Source organism: Phocoena phocoena, chromosome 19 (assembly GCF_963924675.1).
Source record: "Phocoena phocoena chromosome 19, mPhoPho1.1, whole genome shotgun sequence".
In the NCBI taxonomy this organism is placed as follows: Eukaryota; Metazoa; Chordata; class Mammalia; order Artiodactyla; family Phocoenidae; genus Phocoena; species Phocoena phocoena.
Window position 1 is genome coordinate 42,163,247 of NC_089237.1, and position 21,423 is coordinate 42,184,669.

At 39.3% G+C, this 21,423-nt stretch overlaps 1 protein-coding gene across 4 annotated transcripts in view; it reads right to left on the reverse strand.

The window, feature by feature from the left end:
• Positions 1-20,860, reverse strand: part of RHOT1 (ras homolog family member T1) — a 59,655-nt gene extending 38,795 nt beyond the window's left edge. For 2 of the 4 annotated variants that reach the window (XM_065897523.1, XM_065897524.1), the window contains exons 1-6: positions 20,757-20,832; positions 9,482-9,540; positions 7,041-7,122; positions 4,775-4,818; positions 4,427-4,480; positions 4,219-4,271 (exon numbers count right to left, since the gene is read on the reverse strand). In XM_065897523.1, the coding sequence (XP_065753595.1) occupies positions 4,219-4,271; positions 4,427-4,480; positions 4,775-4,818; positions 7,041-7,122; positions 9,482-9,540; positions 20,757-20,832 (368 nt within the window). Of the gene's footprint in view, positions 1-4,218; positions 4,272-4,426; positions 4,481-4,774; positions 4,819-7,040; positions 7,123-9,481; positions 9,541-20,756 lie in introns of those variants that run through there. The other 2 variants (XM_065897525.1, XM_065897526.1) reach the window with 2 other exon arrangements.
• Positions 20,861-21,423: the final 563 nt, after the last annotated feature.

Consider the following 21,423-nt stretch of genomic DNA (forward strand, 5'->3'; position numbering starts at 1 on the left):
CACATGTCCAAGCCCTACTCCAAACCTACTGATTCTAAAACTCAAAGGGTGGAGCAAAGGCATCTATATTGTTTTAAAGTACTTCAGGCGACAGTGATGGGCACATCTGACTAAGGAGCACTGTGATAATGGTACAAGGAAGTCCTAAGTAAGAACATATGTGTAACAAGTATAAACTTAAGGTATGAGGCCCACGAAAGAGGGTATTGGGAAAATGTGAAGTCCATACACTAAAGAAATAGATCACCTTGGAACAAATCAACCACAAGAGAAATAAATATGCTCACATGATTCAGGGAGGGGTAAAAGTATAGCCACCCCTGAGAAAGCACAATTAGAGATCTCCAAATATTGAAAGCCACCTTCAGATGGCATACTAAAAGGGCCACAAGACTAGCCATCTAGTTTCTAAAGAGCAGTTTAGGAAGCTGTCGTAGTAGAGCCCATTTTAAAAATTCAGTTGTTCAAACTAGTGCTTGATAGATCCTGGCAAAACTGACTCCTCTGAAGAGTCCCTCCTGGAAACAGTTCAAGTAATCAGCAAGAAAAACAAGTGTCAGGAGCATACAGGCATCGTTTCCTCCAAGGCAGTCCTGTCCAATACAACCTTCTGTGATGACAGAAATGATCTTTATCTGTACTGTCCATTCCTGTAACCTCTAGCCACAAGTGGCTATCAAGCACTTGAAATGTGGCTGTGTCCAAGAAACTGAATTTTTCATTTTATTTCATTTTACTCAAATTGCCACAACTGACTAGAAGCTACTGCCTTGGACAGTATAGCTCTAGAGAGCTCCTTTCAGCTTTGTCAGTAAGTCACTACAAAGTGACTTTAAAACAATGCTAATGATAAAACAATGATAAAGAGAAGCCATCAGAGATGCAAGATGTAGCACATACAATGCCATCTCAGTCACAAAGTAAATACGTGAGAGGGTGAATCACCATGTTCATCTGTTTAGAAACAGATCTTTAGAGTTTCAAGGCATGAAAATGCCCAACTAAAAAAGAAATCTAAAAAATGAAGTAAAGGGCCAGATGTGAATAATATATAGATATTAGCCTGGTTTTCCTAACATTTAAAAAGACTCAAAGAACAAGACAAGAATGCCCACTCTCCCCACTTTTTTTCAACAAAATATTGGAAATACTTGCCAGAAAAATTAGGCAAGAAAAAGAAATAAAAGGCACCTAAAACTGTCACTATTTGCAAAGGACATGATTTTATATATAGAAAACCCTAAAGACTTCATCAAAAAACTGTTAGAACAGACAAATTCAGTAAAGTGGTGGGGTACAAAATCAATACACAAAATTTGGTTGCATTTCTATACACTAACAACAAACTATGAGAAAGAGAAATTAGGAAAACAATGCCATTTACAATTGCATCAAAAAGAATGAAATACCTAGGAATAAATTTAACCAAGGAGGTGAAAGACACTGAAAACTGTATGTTATTGATGAAAGAAACTGAAGAAGACACAAAGAAACAGAAAAATATTCTGTGCTCATGGACTGGAAGAATTAATATTGTGAAAATGTCCATATTACCCAAAGCAATATACAGATTCAATGCAATCCTTATCAAAATTCCAATGACATTTTTCACAGAAATACAGCAAATAATCCTATTGGATGAAACTACAAAAGACCCTGAATAGCCAAAGCAATTTTGAAAAAGAACAAAAAATCTGTAGGCACCATGTGCCCTGATTTCAAACTACATAACAAAGCTATAGTAATCAAAACAGTATGGTATTCACATTAAAACAAATACATAGATCAATGGAACCCAAACAATACGGTCAATTAATTTATGACAAAGGAGGCAGGAATATATAATAGGGAAAGGATGGTCTTTTCCACAAATGGTATTGGGAAAAGTGGACAGCCGCATGCAAAAGAATGAAACTAGACCACTATCTTACACCATACACAAAAACTAACTCAAAATGGATGTAAGACCATTTTGATCAAAGACCTGAACGTAAGACCTGAAACCATAAAACTTCAAGAAGAAAATACAGGCATAAGTTACTTGACATTGGTCTTGGTGATGAATTTTTGGATCTGGCAACAAGAGCAAAAATAAACAAGTGGGACTATATCAAACTAAAAATTTCTATTTCTACACAGCAAATGAAATCATCTACAAAATTAAAAGACAACCTACTGAATGGGGGAAAATTATTTGTAAATCATATGTCAGATAAGAAGTTAATATCCAAATTATACAAAGAACTCATAAAACTCAACAGCAAAAAAAAACCCCAAAAATCTGATTTAAAAATGGGCAGAGGATCTGAATACAGATTTTTCCCAAAATATGTCATACAGATGGCCAAAAGGCACCTGAAAAGATGCTCAACATCACTAATCATCAGGGGAATGCAAATCAAAACTACAATGACATATCACCTCATACCTGGTAGAATGGCTATTATCAAAAAGATAAGAAATAAGAAGTGTTGGTGAGGATGTGGAGAAAACGGAACCCTCATATACCTCTGCGCACTGCTGGTAGGAATGTAAATTGGTGCAATCACTATGGAGGTTCCTCAAAAAATTAAAAATAGAACTACCACACAATCCATCAATTCCATTTCTGGGTATTTATCTAAAGAAAACAAAAACACTAATTTGAAAAGATATATGTACCCCCATGTTCATTTACAGCACTATTTACAATAGCCAAGATATGGAAACAACCTAGGTGTCCATCAATGGATAAATAGATAAAGAAGATGTGGTGAATATATATACAATGGAATATTATTCAGCAATAAAAAAGAATGGAATCTTGCCGTTTTCAACAACATGGATGGACCTTGAGGGAATTAGGCTAAGCACAGTTAAGTCAGACAGAGAAAAACAAATACCGTATGATTTCACTTATATGTGGAATCTAAAAAAAAAACCAAAATCATAGGTACAGAGAACAGAATGGTGCTTGCCAGAGAAGTGGGTGGGAGGTGGGAGTTGGTAAAACAGGTGAAGGGGGTCAATAGGTACAAACTTTCAGTTACAAGATGAATAAGCCACAGGGATGTAAAGCTCAGCATGGTGACTATAGTCAATAATATTGTGGAGCATACTTGAAAGTAGCCAAGAGAGTAAATACTAAAAGTTAACTGTGGGAGCTTCCCTGGTGGCGCAGTGGTCAGGAGTCCGCCTGCCAATGCAGGGGACACAGGTCCGTGCCCCGGTCCGGGAGGATCCCACATGCCACGGAGTGGCTGGGCCCGTGAGCCATGGCTGCTGAGCCTGCGCGTCCGGAGCCTGTGCTCCGCAACGGGAGAGGCCACAACAGTGAGAGGCCCGCATACCACAAAAAAAAAAAAAAATTTTAAAGTTAACTGTGTATGATGACAGATAGTAACTAGATTTATTGTGGTGACCATTTCACAACGTATACAAATACTGAATCATGATGTTATACACCTGAAACCAACATAATTTTATGTCAATTATATCTCAATAAAAATTTTTTGGAAAAAGACTCAAATGCTTCACAAATAACATGTTCAATTAAACAATACCACAAGAATGTTTTGTTTCCATTTAAAGCTCAAAACATTTATACCTAGGACCACCAATCTGCTTAGAAGAAAACAGAATTTGCTTTTTCCCTATCATACATATATCTTCCAAAGAATTTCAAAGAAATCTCCCTGCATGAATTCCTAAATGAAAATCTCTATAAAGATTTTTAGAGAACTTATAAAGCACTTATACATGCATTATATTTCACTGGATTCTCAAAATAACCACATGTAGCCAAGAGAAGTATTACCCACTTACAGATGAGGAAACTAAGGCTCAATGAAGTTTTAGAGCTCATAAGAGGCCAAGCCAGATTTCCAAGGTCACTCATTTTCCTCCAAGTCCTGTGCTCTTACATATACCACATGGTGAGCAATCAATGACTTAGGGTATTGCCAATCCTCAAAAGGGCAGCTCAAGAGAGAGGGCACATTATAGTACCAGAGCTCTATTTTCTGCTTTGCTCTCAAATATATGCGCTGCCTCGAATAATTCCTCCCAAAAAAAGCTGTGAGTGTGTAAACAGACAGACCTATAGATAAAGCACATATGGCAAACTGTTAACAAGTGGATCTAAGTGAATAGTTTACAGATGTTCATTGTACTATTTCTTGCAACTTTCCTCTAAGTTTGAAAATTTTCAATATACGAAGTTTGAGAGAAAAAAACTACCTGCTGTCTTTGTCTGTTCTTTCATTTATGAGAGGAATCCATCGACTGGTTACCTAAAATGAAAATTAACAAGAAGTAAGCCACAATGATGATCTTCTTTGAAAAATACTCTACTTTGACCCCTAAAATTCTAAATTGAGGATCAATTTTAAAAGTGCCCCCACTGAAATTTAACAAAATATAGTGAAAAAATGTCACACATTCATACCTTATCAATAGAATGCTTGTTGTTAACAGCATAAACTATGCAGATAACATTAGCCTACAAGAAAAATTAAATTGATGTCATTTTAAAATAACACAAAAGTAGCATTTAATTACCAACTAGCTAATATAGTTGGGCCAAAGAAAGAACAAAATTGGAAAACTAAAACACTTAGCATGCCTCTAAGAGGAAAAGGTTCCAAAGGATTTACAGCAAAAATACATTCTCAAAGTCAGCAGTAACAATAAAGAACTGAAAAAGTCCTCTTGGTTAGTGAGAGAATGAAATGGTAGATACAGAATCATCACTGTTTTCCCACAAGAAAACTTAGAACTATTTTTTTTAACTTACCTGTGATATTTCTTGATGAAGTTGTTCATCACTCTGTTCTGCTTCTACAAATGACAAAGTCAAAAATTTCTTTTCATATTTTAAACACTTTCATAAAAACAAATGGCCAAGCTAAAACCCATATGACACCCATCTAACATCCCACAAAACATCTCTCACCCCTCGTGTCATTTACATGGTGTAGTGCCAGACAAGTGGCAAAGACAAGGGCAAGCCAGAGAAAGCAGAATTGAACTATGATAAGGAAGCTGGCTGGCACTGAGAGACAAGTCTACATGAAGATAACTCAGGCAAGGAAGAGCAGAAGGCATTGTGTGATAAACCTGGGCCGGCATCTGATCTAGAGTTGAGAAGGGACTGGGAAAAGAGATCAGAAACCCAAGTGAGAGTCAGAAGCCCAAAGAGTCTATACACACAGGGTCAAAAAGCCAGGTGAGAATCTGGGCAATATAAGCTTAAGATCTAGACAGCAGACAGAAGTAATCTTAACCAGGCCTCAGAAGCAAAACTGGAGCATGATAATGAGTCAAGAATTCCCTGGGGACTTCCCTGGTGGTCCACTGAGTAAGACTCAGCACTCCCAATGCAGGGGGCCCAGGTTCGATCCCTGGTTGGGGAACTAGATCCCGCATGCATGCCCCAACTAAGAGTTCACCTGCCGCAACTAAGAAGCCCTCATGCCTCAACTAAAAGATCCCAAGTGCCACAACTAAGATCCCAAGTGCCACAACTAAGACCCGGCGCAGCCAAAATAAATTAAAAAAAAAAAAAATTCCCTCACTGGCCCATATCTCTGGCTAGAACGGATCTCAATGGGTGGATATGCCTATAATCCCACAGGTGCAGGGGATAGGTGCAATATATAGCTAGAATGGAGAAGTAAACAAATGAAGACCAAAGCAATTATTGACATATTAATTTAGATCACTTTACTTTAACTGTTTCCCCCAAAATGCATGTTATTTCTGACATACAAACTAATATCACAAATGAATACATGGTATTTCAATTTCTGCTAAAAAATTGGCCATATTTTAAATATCTTCTCAAATGTTGAGTAATCAACGGGTTAAGGCCTCAATTCTAATACTAAAGTGAATCTAAGTATGTGGCTACACATATTGAAAAAGAATAATTCTGTAAATAAAGCTAGTTATGAGACTGATTGTAGCAGAAAACATCCAACTCCCCTCAGCTTCTAGTGCTGTCCAACAGAAATATGATACAAGCCACACATGAAATTTTTAATTTTCTAGTAGTCACCTTAAACAAAGTAAAAAGGAACAGGTAAAATGACTTTTTAATTTAACCCAAAATAACAAAAATATTAAAATTTCAATATGTAATCAATAGAAAAATTATTAATGAGATATCGTACATTCCTTTTTTCATTTTCTAAATCCACTTATATTTTATACTTAGAGCACATTTCAATTTAGACCAGACACATTTTAAGTGTTCAACAGTCATATGTATCAGACTGCAAAGTATTTCACTTTTGGAATATATGGAATACCAGCTCAGCAAAACGAAGTATTACTAATGTAGTTATACGCATTTTAAAAAATAGATTTCATTTTTTAGAGCAGTTTTAGGTTCACTGCAAAACTGAGTGGAAGGTACAGAGATTTCCCATATACCTCCTGCCTTCATATATAGCTTCCCCCAGTATCAACACCTCTCATCAGAGTGGTACACCTGTTACAACTTCCCTTTCTTTCCAAAAGAAGTCCCAGAACAAAGTAAAATAATTTAATGACTAAAAAGTAAAGTAGTAGTAAAAAACTTTACATTATTAAAAGCAATATAGATGTGCTTCCATTATCATATACTGTAAGCAAGATGATAACTGTTTTAGCTTTTTTTTTTTTTTTAAGGACAAAGTCTGACAAATTAAAAAACAAATTTAGAACTCAAAAAATTTTCAAATTAGAACCTTTCTACATCATCAGAGCATGCCTGAATGTCTGATAACAAAATTAACACAGAACTTCTCTCTGCAAACATGCAAATTCAAGGAGGGTATCATTTGTCTGGTCATTTGCCATCCCTCCTTCTTTTTCGTTATTACAGAACCCAACTTGGTAAATTAGGGACAGAGAACTGCTTTTCGTGGGGTATGGGGTAACACAAAAATAGTAAATGATCATTTACTGTTAGAGAAAAGGAACACCCCTCTTAAAACGTTTTTAAAAGCTCATTTAAGTACCTTTTTAAGGACTATTAAATTAACTCTACAGCTTCACCTACAAGAAGCATTCACTACCTGAGTAATCTACAATGTGCGTTGGAACTCTCTCGGGGGTGACATCAGCTGGAATGGTGATTTCTTCTGCCCGGGGAGGAACCTTCATTTGCAAACAAATATAAAAAAGGAAAAACCTTTGAATATTATTAATCAAACTTGTTAACAGATTATGTAAATTTATCCATATATTAGCCTCTTTTGCCAATACTTATCTTTACAAGTATTTATTGTTCTTTTAAATGCTTATTTTTATGCTTTACCACAAATGCAAATATATATGAAAACTATATAATAAAACACTTTTTAAAAAAAAATGCACATTTATACCTATGTGGGCACAGGACATATTAAGGATACTTCAGCTCCTAAATTAATTTGGTGTTTAAAAATTAGATTTTTTAAATGTAGTTTTCATTCTATTTTGTTGAAGGCTTAAGATACTCTGCAAATGAAGACTTATGTTAATCTAAAATAATCCTCAAATAAATTAATAAATTATCAAAATTCATTTCTTCTAGAAGATAACTGGCTACACAAGCCTTATGCTTAATGACCCTATTACTTAGAAAAACTCCTTATCCACGCCCCAAAGGACTATGCTAAAATGACAATTCTGGACTTCCTTGGTGGCGCAGTGGTTAAGAATCTGTCTGCCAATGCAGGGGACACGGGTTCAAGCCCTGGTCTGGGAAGATCCCACATGCCATGGAACAACTTAGCCCGTGCACCACAACTACTGAGCCTGAGCTCTAGAACCCGTTAGTCACAACTACTGAGCCTGCGTGTCACAACTGCTGAAGCCCGCGTGCCTAGAGCCTGTGCTCCACAACAAGAGAAGCCACCACAATGAGAAACCCACGCATCACAACAAAGAGTAGCCCCCATTGGCCGCAACTAGAGAAAAGCCTGCGCACAGCAACAAAGACCCAACACAGCCAAAAATATAAATAAATAAACTTATAAAAGAATTAAATAAAAAAATAAAATAAATAAAATAAAAAGACAATTTAAACTAAATTAAACTATCATAGAAAACTTTTAGGTATTATAACCTGAGTGATCCTAATTAACGTTACTGATTCCACACACCACATATGAAAATACACTCCATTTTACAAATTAAGCTATGATTTATTTAACTATCTTATTTAAGAGAAAAAAAAGCAAAAGAAACAATGAGTGGGACTTCCCTGGTGGCGCAGTGGTTAAGAATCCGCCTGCCAGTGCAGGGGACACAGGTTCGAGCCCTGATCTGGGAAGATCCCACATGCCGTGGAGCAACTAAGCCCGTGTGCCACAACTACTGAACCTATGCTCTAGAGCCCACGAGCCACAACTACTGAGCCCGAGTTCCACAACTACTGAAGCCTGCGTGCCTAGAGCCCATGCTCTGAAACAAGAGAAGCCACCCAATGAGAAGCCCGTGAACCGCAATGAAGAGTAGCCCCTGCTCGCCACAACCAGAGAAAGCCCGCACACAGCAACAAAGACCCAAGGCAGCCAAAAATAAAAATAAATTAAAAAAAAAAAAAAGGAAACAATGAGTGGTCACATGGCAGTTGTAATTTTTGAAATAACTACCATGTAATACATCAAATTCCTCTCTAAACAGCAAAATTGAACAGATATTCCTAATTAAACAAGAGTAAAGAAATGATAAATGTAAACCGTAGCACTAATAATACCTACTATGTGAAGAAAGAAAATAAAAAGAAATAATTTTCATCCCTTTTGCATTGATCCCATTCCTCATAACAATATCTTAACATTACATAAGGCCTTAGCCAACAGTCCCCCATACTGGAACTTCCAAAATGTAATAAATAAATACATTGCCAGCAATAACAAAACCACCTAACTTTTGGTGGCACTCTATTATTACTAAGCTTATCTCATTTGAGATCCATAACAATCCTTTGAGGTAGGCAAAGGTGGAATGCATTATATTTTTTATTTGTAAAATGATGCAGGTGCATAATATTTGAGGTTTTCAAATATGTGTGTCAGAATTCTAGTGGTTCTAATGCCTCAAAGACTGGGGAGTGTCAGATGGAAGGCAAGCGGGGAGCCAGACCTTTTACCCTTACTTCAACTAAAGGAATACTCCATCTGTTCTATATTTGGGGCTTATGAAAAACATTAAGAGAGGATGATACAGCTTAGATATCTCTAACATCCCTTTCAGCTCCCATTTTACAGATGAGACAACTAAGGCACAGAAATGACAAATGTCCTAGCCAAGATCAAAAGTAAGAAACACAAAGGCCTTACTTAGTGAACTCAGAACTAGTTTGACTCTTTCTCCTACACTATATTTCAAAGATGTCTTGTAAAAACTACCACAAGCCTTTCTAAAAGTCATATCAGAACGAAACCACATGCAAAAATATATTCTATTTAACTCAATTTTGATAAAATTTAAAAATTTTTAAATATAGTTAAGAAATCAAAATGTTTACCTCTTCTGGGAATTCTTCACTGACCAGAGACATAATCAGTGATGTCTTCCCAACTCTAGCTGTGAAAAGAAAGAATTACTTTAATAAAGTATTTAGATTCTACATAACCTCAAATTTAGCAACCACACGGGGAAGTCTGTTATTTGTTACCTAAAATCAGAGGCATCCAAATTAGCATGTTTTAGTACAATACTTAAATTATATCTTTTTCTTCTGCTTAGTAAAGTTACACATATTCATTGTTTAAAACAAAAAATTACCAAAATATATAAAAGTAAAAATCTCCCATAGTATCCTCCATTGTTTAACATATGTAGTCTCCCAGATTTTCCTACACTTATATTTAACATAATAATAATTTACCACAGTAGAATCAGAGTATTTATTCTATTTTGCAATCTTCCTTTATCACTTAATTATGTATTTGGACAGTATTCCACGTCAATATTTTTAAATCTCCTGGGACGGGGAAAGGGAAGGTTATTATTTAATAAATATAGCATTTTCGTAGAGGATGAAGAAAAAGTTTTAGATGTAGAAAGTGGTGATGGTTATACAACACTGTGAACACATTTAATGCCCCTGAACTGTACACTTACAAAAGGTTAAAATGTTTAACATTGTCTTGTATAGTTTATCACAATTTTTAAAAATGGCAATAGTGCACTTTATATTAACATTTAAAAAGCTTCCTACATTATTTTTGATAGCTGTATAAGAATCCATCGTATGATGTCATAATTTATTAACGTAATTTCCTAACAATGAACAGTATTCAGATTTTCACTTTTATAAACAATGGTGCAATGAGTATTTTTACAGGATAAATTCCTAGAAGTAGAACTCAAGTTAGCATGCATGATCTTTTTTGTTTTAATAGACATTGTTAAATTAGCTCCAAAAAAGAATAAACTAATTTACATCCTCACCAATAGAAGAGCAGAGTGTCTATTTCTTTATATCTTTACCTCATTTCTTTTTTAGGGTATCATATTTAAAGGGTTAGTAAGAGCAAAGATACTTTCCTGTTACATTTTCTAACCTAGAAATTTTTTTTAATGCACAAACTTAAATTCTTAATCTTCTTGCTAAAAATTGACTTTCATTCCCATCATTTTCTGATAATATAATTACTATTGCTAGATATTCAAATGTTTATCAACTAAAATCCTCTTGTGATTCTAGAGGAAAACAGTCCACCTGCCTGTTAATCTCTGCCGTAATAGAAAATTATAGATTTCAAAAGTCAAGTCTAGGGTTTCCCTGGTGGCGCAGTGGTTGAGAGTCCGCCTGCCGATGCAGGAGACACGGGTTCGTGCCCCGGTCCGGGAAGATCCCACATGCTGCGGAGTGGCTGGGCCCGTGAGCCATGGCTGCTGAGCCTGTGCTCCGCAACGGGAGAGGCCACAACAGTGAGAGGCCCGTGTACCGCAAAAAAAAAAAAAAAAAAGTCAAGTCTAAATATAAAAGAACTGGAAAATGTTAAAGTTAAGGAAAGTCACATTCCTTTTCTAAATGACTAAAAGAAAGGGTGACTAAAAATACCAGTCAAAGGACTTCCCTGGTGGCGCAGTGGTTATGAATCCGCCTGCCAATGCAGGGGACCCGGGTTTGAGCCCTGGTCCGGGAAGATCCCACATGCTGCGGAGCAACTAAGCCTGTGTGCCACAACTACTGAGCCTGTGCTCTAGAGCTCGCGAGCCACAACTACTGAGCCCGCATGCCACAACTACTGAAGTCCACGCACCTAGAGCCCGTACTCTGCAACAAGAGAAGCCACCGCAATGAGAAGCCTGCGCACTGCAACGAAGAGTAGCCTCCGATTACCGCAACTAGAGAAAGCCTAAGCGCAGCAACGAAGACCCAACATAGCCAAAAGATAAATAAATAAAATAAATTTATTTAAAAAAAATACAAGTTAAGTCTGGAAAAATGATGACTGGCTAGAAGAGAGCACTGGTCAAAACAACTTAGAGGGTGTGCTGCAAACAAGCGGGTGCTGCAGATGGAGGGCAGATCAGATGGTTAACAGGTGTCTTCTAGCTCTGACTTCTTCCATCTTTACAATTTACATGTGTAAGAAGGCTTGGGCCTTCTTCAAGTGGCTGACAATAACATAACATCTCCCTGAGTCAAGGAATCAGGAGCCCATCATCACAGAACTGCTATAACCTAGTTATTGAAGGCAGTTTACCCAGCTCCCCACAAAAATTTTAGATGAAGAGCTAAGGGACCCAGCCACAGTGATTTTCTCATGGTCTCACTAAGAGAATAATCCATCTCCTGATAGCTAAGCAGTATTCTTTCTCTTTCTTATGCCAGACATTAACAATTATTGTTAACACAAGTTAGTGATACAGAAAAGGAATGGTGACCACAAAAGTCAGGAAGCACCCCATACACAAATACTGCGTAAGTTAATCAAAATATTCAGGTTCATTGGTGACTAATCCAGCAACTCTGTCTCAATTTTTTTTTAAATTTATATTCAGAAAATTTCAGACTTACAGAAAAATTGCAAAAATAATTCAAAGGAGTCAGGTCTATCCTTCAATCAAATTCCCCACACGTTGAACAACACAGGTGTGAACTGTGCAGGTCCACTTTGACACAGATTTTGTTTTTTCAATTGCAAATACTACACAATCTGCAGATCTTTGATGTGGAATCACAGATACAGAGGAACACAGTAAACAGTGGGCCAGCTATAAGTTATACAGAGATTTTCAACTGCACAGAAGGTCAGTACCCCTAACCCCTGCTTTGTTCAAAGGTCAAATGTAGTTATCTTAAAATGGGCCAAGCCACCGTCCTCTTATTCCAGATACTTAAAACAACAAACCTTTTAGAAGATCCAATGCCTGTACAATACCTGTGACCTTTGACCTTCTGGGCCTTTCTGGCCCTAGGAGAGATGTCTGCTTTTTCCCTGGTTATCTCCAAAATCCTACAACTATCACCAGCACAGATGTTCCCAGAAACTTTTCCATTTCTGAAGAACTCTCCTGGATATCTTATACAGCTGACCCTTGAACAATGAGGGGGTTAGGAGTGCTAACACACGCACAGTTGAAAATAGTGTTACTTATAGTCGGCCTTCTGCATCAGTGATTCATCTGTATCCTCATCCCTGGATTCAAGCAACTGCGGATTGTGTAGTACTGTAGTATTTACTATTGAAAAAGATCAGCAGATAAGTGGACCTGCAAAGTTCCAACCCATGTTGTTCAAAGGTCAACTGTACCTGTCTACAATGTTATCCTTGATCTACTAAGTCCGGAATGGGAAAAAATGAATCAGATACTCAATAATCAGATACTCAGTCGGATACTCAATAACTCAGATGCTCCTTGGTAACTAAAACAAGTCCCATTGTTGGTCCTGAGAAATGTGCCTACCTTAATACCCTGATTCTTCTTCTGATACCCTGATAATCCCCTTTTTAGAATTACCTTTTAAAAATTTTATTTGTATCCTACCACTCAAAGGCCCTCATCAGTTTCAGAAGAAACCTACCTACCTTTGAATCCTTAACTCAAAATGTTAAACAAAATCTTCAAAATTAAATCAATCAACAATATCAAAAAGCCTATTAGTTTCCAAGACAGCAAAGGACTTGTTTCTCCTTAATCACCATCACTCAGGATCCCTTAGCAAAATGCAGGTCTTCAACAGGTGTTCTGTGTTACCTTTAAAGTTCCCCCTCACCGTAATCTTTAAAATGCATCCATTCTTCCTCATCTCTCTTCTTAAAACTCATTACGACAACCCTTTTCTTGGTCATAGTCCCTTTTCTGCTTTTCTCATGGACCCTCTGTATCCCCAGTGATATTTTCAGAAGAGAAAACCAACATTCTGGGGAAATTTAGATTTCTCCGCAGCTCAGCTCCTCAGGGCAGTTCTGGCTACCTGCAGCAACTCCTGCCAAAGCACAGACCTGTCACCATGTCCATTCCAACAGGGCAGGCCTCAGAGACAGGAAAGGAAATGGCTTGGAGACGAGGCACCGTAAAGACGGCAACAATTAAAGAGCTTTACTTATGCTTGATCATACAGACTTACAAGACAGCAATACCAAAGAGTGGGGATAATTAATTTATTTGTATGATACTACCTTTCAAAGTGTGACATTTCTACTCATTCGTATCCTGCCTCATTTGTTAAAGAATCTGAGGGAATTTAGCACTCACTACAATAAAACAATCCCATGTAGTTTCTGAAGTAATTGTATAATAAAAGGCCTTTTAAAAAAATCAAAGAACATGAATCTCTCCCACATAAAAATCCAAGAGTGATTTCCTTTTTTAAAGCAAGTTCAAAATTAGAGCAAGAGAGAGAGATTACAGTGAATTTGGGAAAAAATGAATGAGCATGTTTTCATTAGTACCATTTTGGGTTTCCTTTTGGAACAGCAGTGAAATGACAGCTGCTTTAACTAATAAAGGATTATACAGATGTGATTTAGTTTCAAAATGCTTTGGTGAGGAACTTCCCTGGTGGCTCAGTGGTTAAGAATCCACCTGCCAATGCAGGGGACACGGGTTCGAGCCCTGGTCCGGGAAGATCCCACATGCCGTGGAACAACTAAGCCCATGCGCCACAACTACTAAGCCTGCGCTCTAGAGCTCGTGAGCCACAACTACTGAGCCTACGTGCTGCAACTACTGAAGCCCACGCAGCCAGAGCCCATGCTCCGCAACAAGAGAAGCCACCGCAATAAGAAGCCCACGCACTGCAACAAAGAATAGGCCCCTGCTCACCACAACTAGAGAAAGCCCACGCGCAGCAAGGAAGACCCAACAGATCCAAAAATAAAAAAATAAAAACATTTAACCAAAAAAAAAAAAAATGCTTTGGTGAATCTAAAATAGGGCTTTTTTGCTTCTCTTAAGACCTACCCACCTAACCTTGAGTGAGACTATCAAAGAAATAATGAAGCAGCAAGTTTAAAATTAAAGTTAAAATAGGCCACTTTCAAGCTAATTTTAATTGAGAAAATAAATGAATGTCTTGAAGGAAAAAATTTTAGAATATTAAAATTTTAAGACTCTTTAAATAAGCCTATAATCAAAAAGGTTACTTATGGGAATCCCCTGGCAGTCCAGTGGTTAGGACTCCACGCTTTCACTGCCGAGGGCCCAGGTTCGATCTCTGGTCAGGGAGCTAAGATCCTGAAACCCGCGCAGCACAGCCAAAAAAAACATCCCTTATGACAATGGCAGATGAGTATAAACATTGCATATTTTTAACTACTCCAGAAAATAGAAATTATTTCCATAAGGAACAATATGCCAAGCTCTTCTCTAATTACTGTACCAATTAAATTTTATATTTAATATAATATATACTACAAATATTTTATATAGTACAATTTTATGATAAATATAATTAAATATAATAATTATATACAATATAAACATTTTAATATAAATATTAATATGGAGGACAAAAAAATTATCCTTTGTTAGCCAGACATCTGATGGTCTCTATTTCCTCTATTTTGCCTGAGAAATATTAAAGTGATCTATAAAAATTAAAAGCATGGCCACAACTATCCCCAAGGACAGAAGGCCTTCTGATTCAGTTCAACACAACATGCTACAGTTCTGTCTGAAACCCCATGCTTCTAAGTAGGTCATCCATGGGAAGCATAATTCATCACTATAGAACAAATTATCTAGATTTATCCCGGCTAAAAATTTGTCTTTTCATCACATCTTTTGAACATCTACTTCTAAATGACAGCAAATTCTTAATATTCATGAAGTGGAAGTAATATTCCCTGGTTCCAATTGCCATCCTACCAGCCATATTGACTATTTTTCTTGATAACAAACACCCCATGCTTCAAGTAGCAAAGGGATCTACCTACTCCTCATTTTTATCTGCTTCTTTATTAAGAAGCCTTGCTGGCTCTTCTTTTTTTTTTTTGGCTCTTCTTAATTTATTGTAATTAGAATACACAGGGAGGAGGAGAGTAGCTACGAAGTTGTATTTTTAACTGGAAAATTTTAGCATTTGGGGAAATAGCTGAGCATTGTTCCAAAGGACAATTTCATCAACCACATGCAGACAACGTGGGCTGCAGAAGGACAAATGCTATGGTCTATCCCTCTCCTTCAAACTACATCAACACTAGTGCCCAACTGGTGCCGGCAGAGCAGAAAAGACAGCAGAGAACAGGTCTCAGTACATATGTAAGGATGATGTAGAAGAGACTCTCTATATGAATAGAATAGGCTATGTAGAATGGACTTTCTACGGCCAATCACCCAGGTACTATCACCCAGGTGATAGTAGGTACCATACTGCGTTGTGTTATCACCAGACACAGTATAATTGAAACTGGAGCAGTTTAATCTTCAAATATCATTCTAACAAAGACCAGAATGGAGAGCAATATGGCTTTAAAAAGAGCATAGAAAGTTTTTCTCCAAAATAAATGCTAGCTTATTCCTGAAGTGTCTTTGACTCTTATACCTAAAGAATCTTTCTCTAACTCCTTTAAACCTCCAAGATGGCCTCTGGTGGTTCAAGGAGAAGCTGACCTCTTTTGGCAAGGACTATGATTCCTGGCAGCCAAGACATGAACTAGACATGGCATTGCCATTATAAGTCACTGGTCTACTTCATTGCCAGAACACAGGAATCTCCCCAACAAAATAAAGCTAAGAACATGGACAAGAGACTGGATGAATGCTGCCCCTTCAAATCCTAACAATAACCACATCAGACCAGATTTTAAGAAAGGAGAATGATCACATTTTTATGACTAAGACAAGTGGTTTGGAAAACAAGGAAAGTCTAAATAAACTAAATAAACTAAACTAGCTTGAACTCGTTCATTCTTTCAACAACTATTTGAGTGCCTACTTTGTGCCTGGCCTACTCTAGGCCTGGGGAAATGGCAATAAACAAGACCAATCCCCTACAAAGCTTACCTTCTAGCCCAAGTAACGACAGAAAAAAGTGAACAAATATGCAGGGAAGTAGGGATAATGCCTGGGTCAGGGCCCTCTTATAGAGAAAGCAAAGTAAAGGAGAGAGTAGTACAAGAACAAAGCAAGGGCCAGATTGTGAAGGACTCTGCAGGACTGCATTAAAAAGTTTAATGGCCTTGGGACTTCCCTGGTGGTCCAGGGGTTAAGACTCTGCACCTCCAGTGCAGGGGGCATGGGTTCGATCCCTGGTTGGGGAACTAAGATCCCACATGCCTCACTGTGCAGCCAAAAGTTAAAAAAAAAAAACTGAATGGTCTTTAAGTGAAAGTAGAAATATCAGAGAATTAAATGGGTAACACGATCTGGGATATTTTTTAAAGATGACTCTGTCTGCTACATGGAGAACGGACGAAATTAGAAGCAGGGATACCAGTTAAGGAGATATTACAAAAGCCTAGGCCAGAGCCAACCGAAGTGTGAGCTAGTTTGGCAGAAGTTTCGATGATAAACCAAGCAGTTAGACAAACTGCGTAAGAGATACCGGACTCATTTAAAAAGAGGATAACAGTTCCACTTTCTTAATTAATTTGACCAGAAGACAAATATATCTCAATTTAATTTAAAAACAAGACTTCACTAAAACTAAGACTATCTTGTGTACTTTTTTTTTTTTTTTTTTGCAGTACGCGCGGGCCTGTGCCACCAGGGAAGCCCCTATCTTGTGTACTTTTAATGCAGCTACAGGATTTAGATAAAAGGTTAATAAGGCTCATTCCTCATATTATATCAAGGACATCTGTTAAGCATACTAATGCAAATCTAGTTAAATGCAAATTCTGGCCAATGAAATTGACCATGGAAAGTTATAACCTGAAGAAGTAAGTTTCATGTGGTTGAATTTTTTTAAATTTTTTATTTTTTGTTTTGTTTAAAGAATGGTAATTAACTTTTAATTTGGCCTGAATAGCATTCAATATGTTCAATAATTAAGGTAAGGTGAAGAAGATACTTAAAATACTTTGGCTTTCTCTGCAAATAAACACCTTAAAATTTATAGACAGCCTAACTTTTCTGATCTAAGCAGTCAACAGACATTCAGCAACCAGTTAGCATTAAAGCCTGGCTGGCTCAGAATCCAAATTCTGGATGGGTCAAGAAAAGATCCATTTCACCTCCAGAGTACAGTATAGGTTAAGCCAACAGAATGTTGAAACTGCTCACAACTGTTTGGGAGCCTCAGTGAATGAAGCTGCTGCTGTGTGGTTCAGGGACGGACACTAACAGCAATAAAATGTACTGAAGTGATTGAGAAAGAACAGGCTTTACAACAACTCCAGAGACGATGCTCCTTTTTCCTTTCGTTTCCTATTTCCCTTAGTTAACCATCTTAAAACTACAAATGAATTATTATGACTTCTTCCTTAAAAAGTGGTTTGCTGGGCTTCCCTGATGGCACTGTGGTTAAGAATCTGCCTGCCAATGCAAGGTAAACGAGTTCGAGCCCTGGTCTGGGAAGATCCCACATGCTGCGGAGCAACTAAGCCCGTGTGCCACAACTACTGAGCCTGCGCTCTAGAGCCCGTGAGCCACAACTGCTGAACCCACGTGCCACAACTACTGAAGCCCACGTGCCTAGAGCCCATGCTCCACAACAAGAGAAGCCACCGCAATGAGAAGTCCGCGCACCACAAGGAAGAGTAGCCCCCGCTCACAGCAACTAGAGAATGCCCGCGCGCAGCAACGAAGACGCAATGCAGCCAAAACTAAATAAATAAAATTTTAAAAAGTGGTTTTCCTGATAAATCTGTGTATCAGACCAGTATCAAAATAGTTTTGGTCACACTTATTGTTTACCTAGCATTTAAAGTACTACAGCTAGGCTAAGTAGCTGTCAGATGCTTACATTAAATCTCAAAAAGTAATGCTTCAGTCATTTCCCCCCAGAATACAACCCTTTACTATAACTAATTAAAATTATATATTCCAAATAAGTGTCGCTCTTCCCCATATATATATATATATATATATATATATATATATTTTTTTTTTTTTTTTTTTTGCCGTACGCGGGCCTCTCACTGTTGCGGCCTCGCCCGTTGCGGAGCACCGGCTCCGAACACGCAGGCTCCGCGGCATGTGGGATCTTCCCGGACCGGGGCATGAACCCGCGTCCCCTGCATCGGCAGGCGACTCTCAGCCACTGCGCCACCAGGGAAGCCCTTCCTCATATATTTTAAAAATTTATTTTATTAATTTATTTATTTTTGGCTGCGTTGTGTCTTCGCTGCGCGCACGGGCTTTTCTCCGGTTGCGGTGAGCGGGGGCTACTCTTTGTTGAGGTGTGCAGGCTTCTCATTGCAGTGGCTTCTCTTGTTGCGGAGCATGGGCTCTAGGCACACAGGCTTCAGTGGTTGTGGCTCGCGAGCTCTAGAGCACAGGCTCAGTAGTTGCGGCACACGGGCTCAACTGCTCCGCGGCACGTGGGATATTCCCGGACCAGGGCTCGAACCGTGTCCCCTGCATTGGCAGGCAGATTCCCAACCACTGCGCCACCAGAGAAGCCCATTTCTCATACTTTTAAATGTGGGGAAAAAATCACGTATATAAACTTGGCCTAAAGTTTTCGGTACCATCCTCTTTAAGAAAAATGTCTTCCTCAAAAACGAAGGCTTTCTCTTGTGTCAGGTTTCTCCCGATCTAAAAACTCTCACATATACACTCTAACCAATTCTATTATTTGCTTTCAATTCATCAGAATATGGCTCGTAATTTTTCTAACAAATTTTTAAGTCTTTTATGTATTTCAAAATAAGTAATACTGTTAACCTTTTAGCTTAAATGTCCTAAGGCTGACAATATATCTCACATATGTATAGCACTTCAATTCAGATGTTTTACAGACTACTGATTATATGTAATTGCTCCCTATATTCAAAACTAAAACCAAAACAAAGAATTTTTGTTTTAAAAAATTTTTTTTATCCATCAGTTTTTTAAGTGGGACATCTACTCACTTTCCCTACCTTGCTCCAAATGCATCAACAAGAATCATATTCCTGAACTTTGTCAAGAAGTCCATGCAAAACACAGATTGATACATGTGCTGTTATAAATTAAAACTAAAATTCACAACTGCAAACCAAAAAGTAAACTGTGTCTGGCTAAGCTTACTTCTAAATTCTGATTCTAAAGGAAGATTTCTACAATAGCAGGTGAACAGAGGTTTCTATGAACAGCAAAGAACACTACAGAAGAGGGTAAAAATGTGTTCACTTCCTTCATTGGGAGTGCATCACAGTGACCTGGAGGGGCTACTCTAGGATGAAACGGGGTTTAGAATAGAAAGCTTCAAAACAGCAAAGTCAGGTCATTAACTAATGTACTTTTAAAACAAACGGTCCAGTCCTCCCCAGCCCACTTTCTTATTTTAGTCCTACCAATTGAGTCATGTAACTTGAACAATATCAAGAAGTCCCTGCTGTTCTGTCCCCAAGTCAGTGAACAGAAGACATGTCTCCTTTATTACATCTTCAAAAAGTGAAATCTAAGAATCTCCGCGGGGGAGGGGGGGTCTCACGTGTGCCCGTCATTTTTAAATTAATTACCAAGTAGTTATGAAATAATGTTTTAAAAGATGGGGGAAACTAGGCTTTAGGATAATAATAATTCTCTCAACTTAAGGACCCTCCCCATTTAAGTATTCATTCATTGAGCACTTGTATAACTTGAAGTTGAGAGTAAATTTTTGAGGAAACATCAAGTGTACCTGGAGTTATTCCAATGCAAAGAGCAAATACCGCTTAAAATGCTCTGTGCCTTACAGTCAATGCCTAGAGCGAGGGAACACCGCGAGCGCAAAAACATGCAGACACCTGACCTTGCCCACAAGTCGAACAGTTCTGCACCCCTCCCCCTAGCTTCCCCGGGAGCCAGTTCACGCCATCCCAATTGGTCAGTCTGCCTGTTCCAGCACCTGCCTGGCAGAGACAAGGGAATCTCCACGGAAGACGAAAGGGTCTGAGAGGAGGCGGCCTCGGAAACGCGGAGGCCCGGGAGGAGAGCATTCCAAGAGAAAAAGGAGAGGACCTTCGGAGGGATGAGGCCGGGCGGTCAGAGGCTAATGGCGACACGGCTTGAGGGTGATGACGGGGGGACAGAGGACGGGAGGGCTCAGGAGGGCCCAGCTGAGGTGAGAGATCGAGGGCCGCCTGCGGGCAGCTGAAAGGGAAGAGCGGAGGGGCTGGGAGGCCTGGGGGCGCGGAGGTAGGGCAGTGGGGCGGCAGGGGCTGCGGTGGCCGCGGCCAGTCCCGGCCAGCCCGGGCGCGCGGACTCACGTTCTCCCACCAGAAGGATCCGCACGTCTTTCTTCATGTCTGCGGCTCGCAGGGGCCGGCCTCGGCCCGCACGCATGGAGCGGACTCTTCTCGCCCGGAGCGCCCAGCCCGCGGCGCCGCTCTCCCCACGCTGCCGGCGCCGCCTGCCAGCCTCTCCCGCCGCCCCGCCCGAACCTCGGCCTCCCGGGCCCGCCGCACCACCTCCTCAGCAGCTACCCTGCTCAAGAGCCGGGACAGCGCCTGCTCCGCCTCCTCCGGCTCCGCGAGTCGCGGCGGCGGCGGCGGGGCGACGGGGCGCCGCGAGGGACAAGCGCTTTCGGAACGCGAACGCTCTCTGTCCCGGACCTACGCCCCCGCCATCAGGTTCGCCGCAGAGCATCGAGCGGGAGTCTCGCCCGCTCTCCTCCGGGAACAGCGGCCAGGGATACGCTTTGGGCCGGGAATTTGAGTGGCAGGGTCGCTAGTCTGACCCCATTTCTTTTACGAAATAGCGGCAGGAGTTTTTCGTCCAAGGTCGTATAGCTAGACCTTGGCAGTGTGACTCAGGGTAAGAATATTCTTACCCGACTGACTATAAACTCCAGAAGAGCAGCGACGTGTCCACCTGGTTTTCAGAAGTATTCCCCACCTTATTGGACAAAGCCCTTAGAAAGCGCTTGATTGAGTA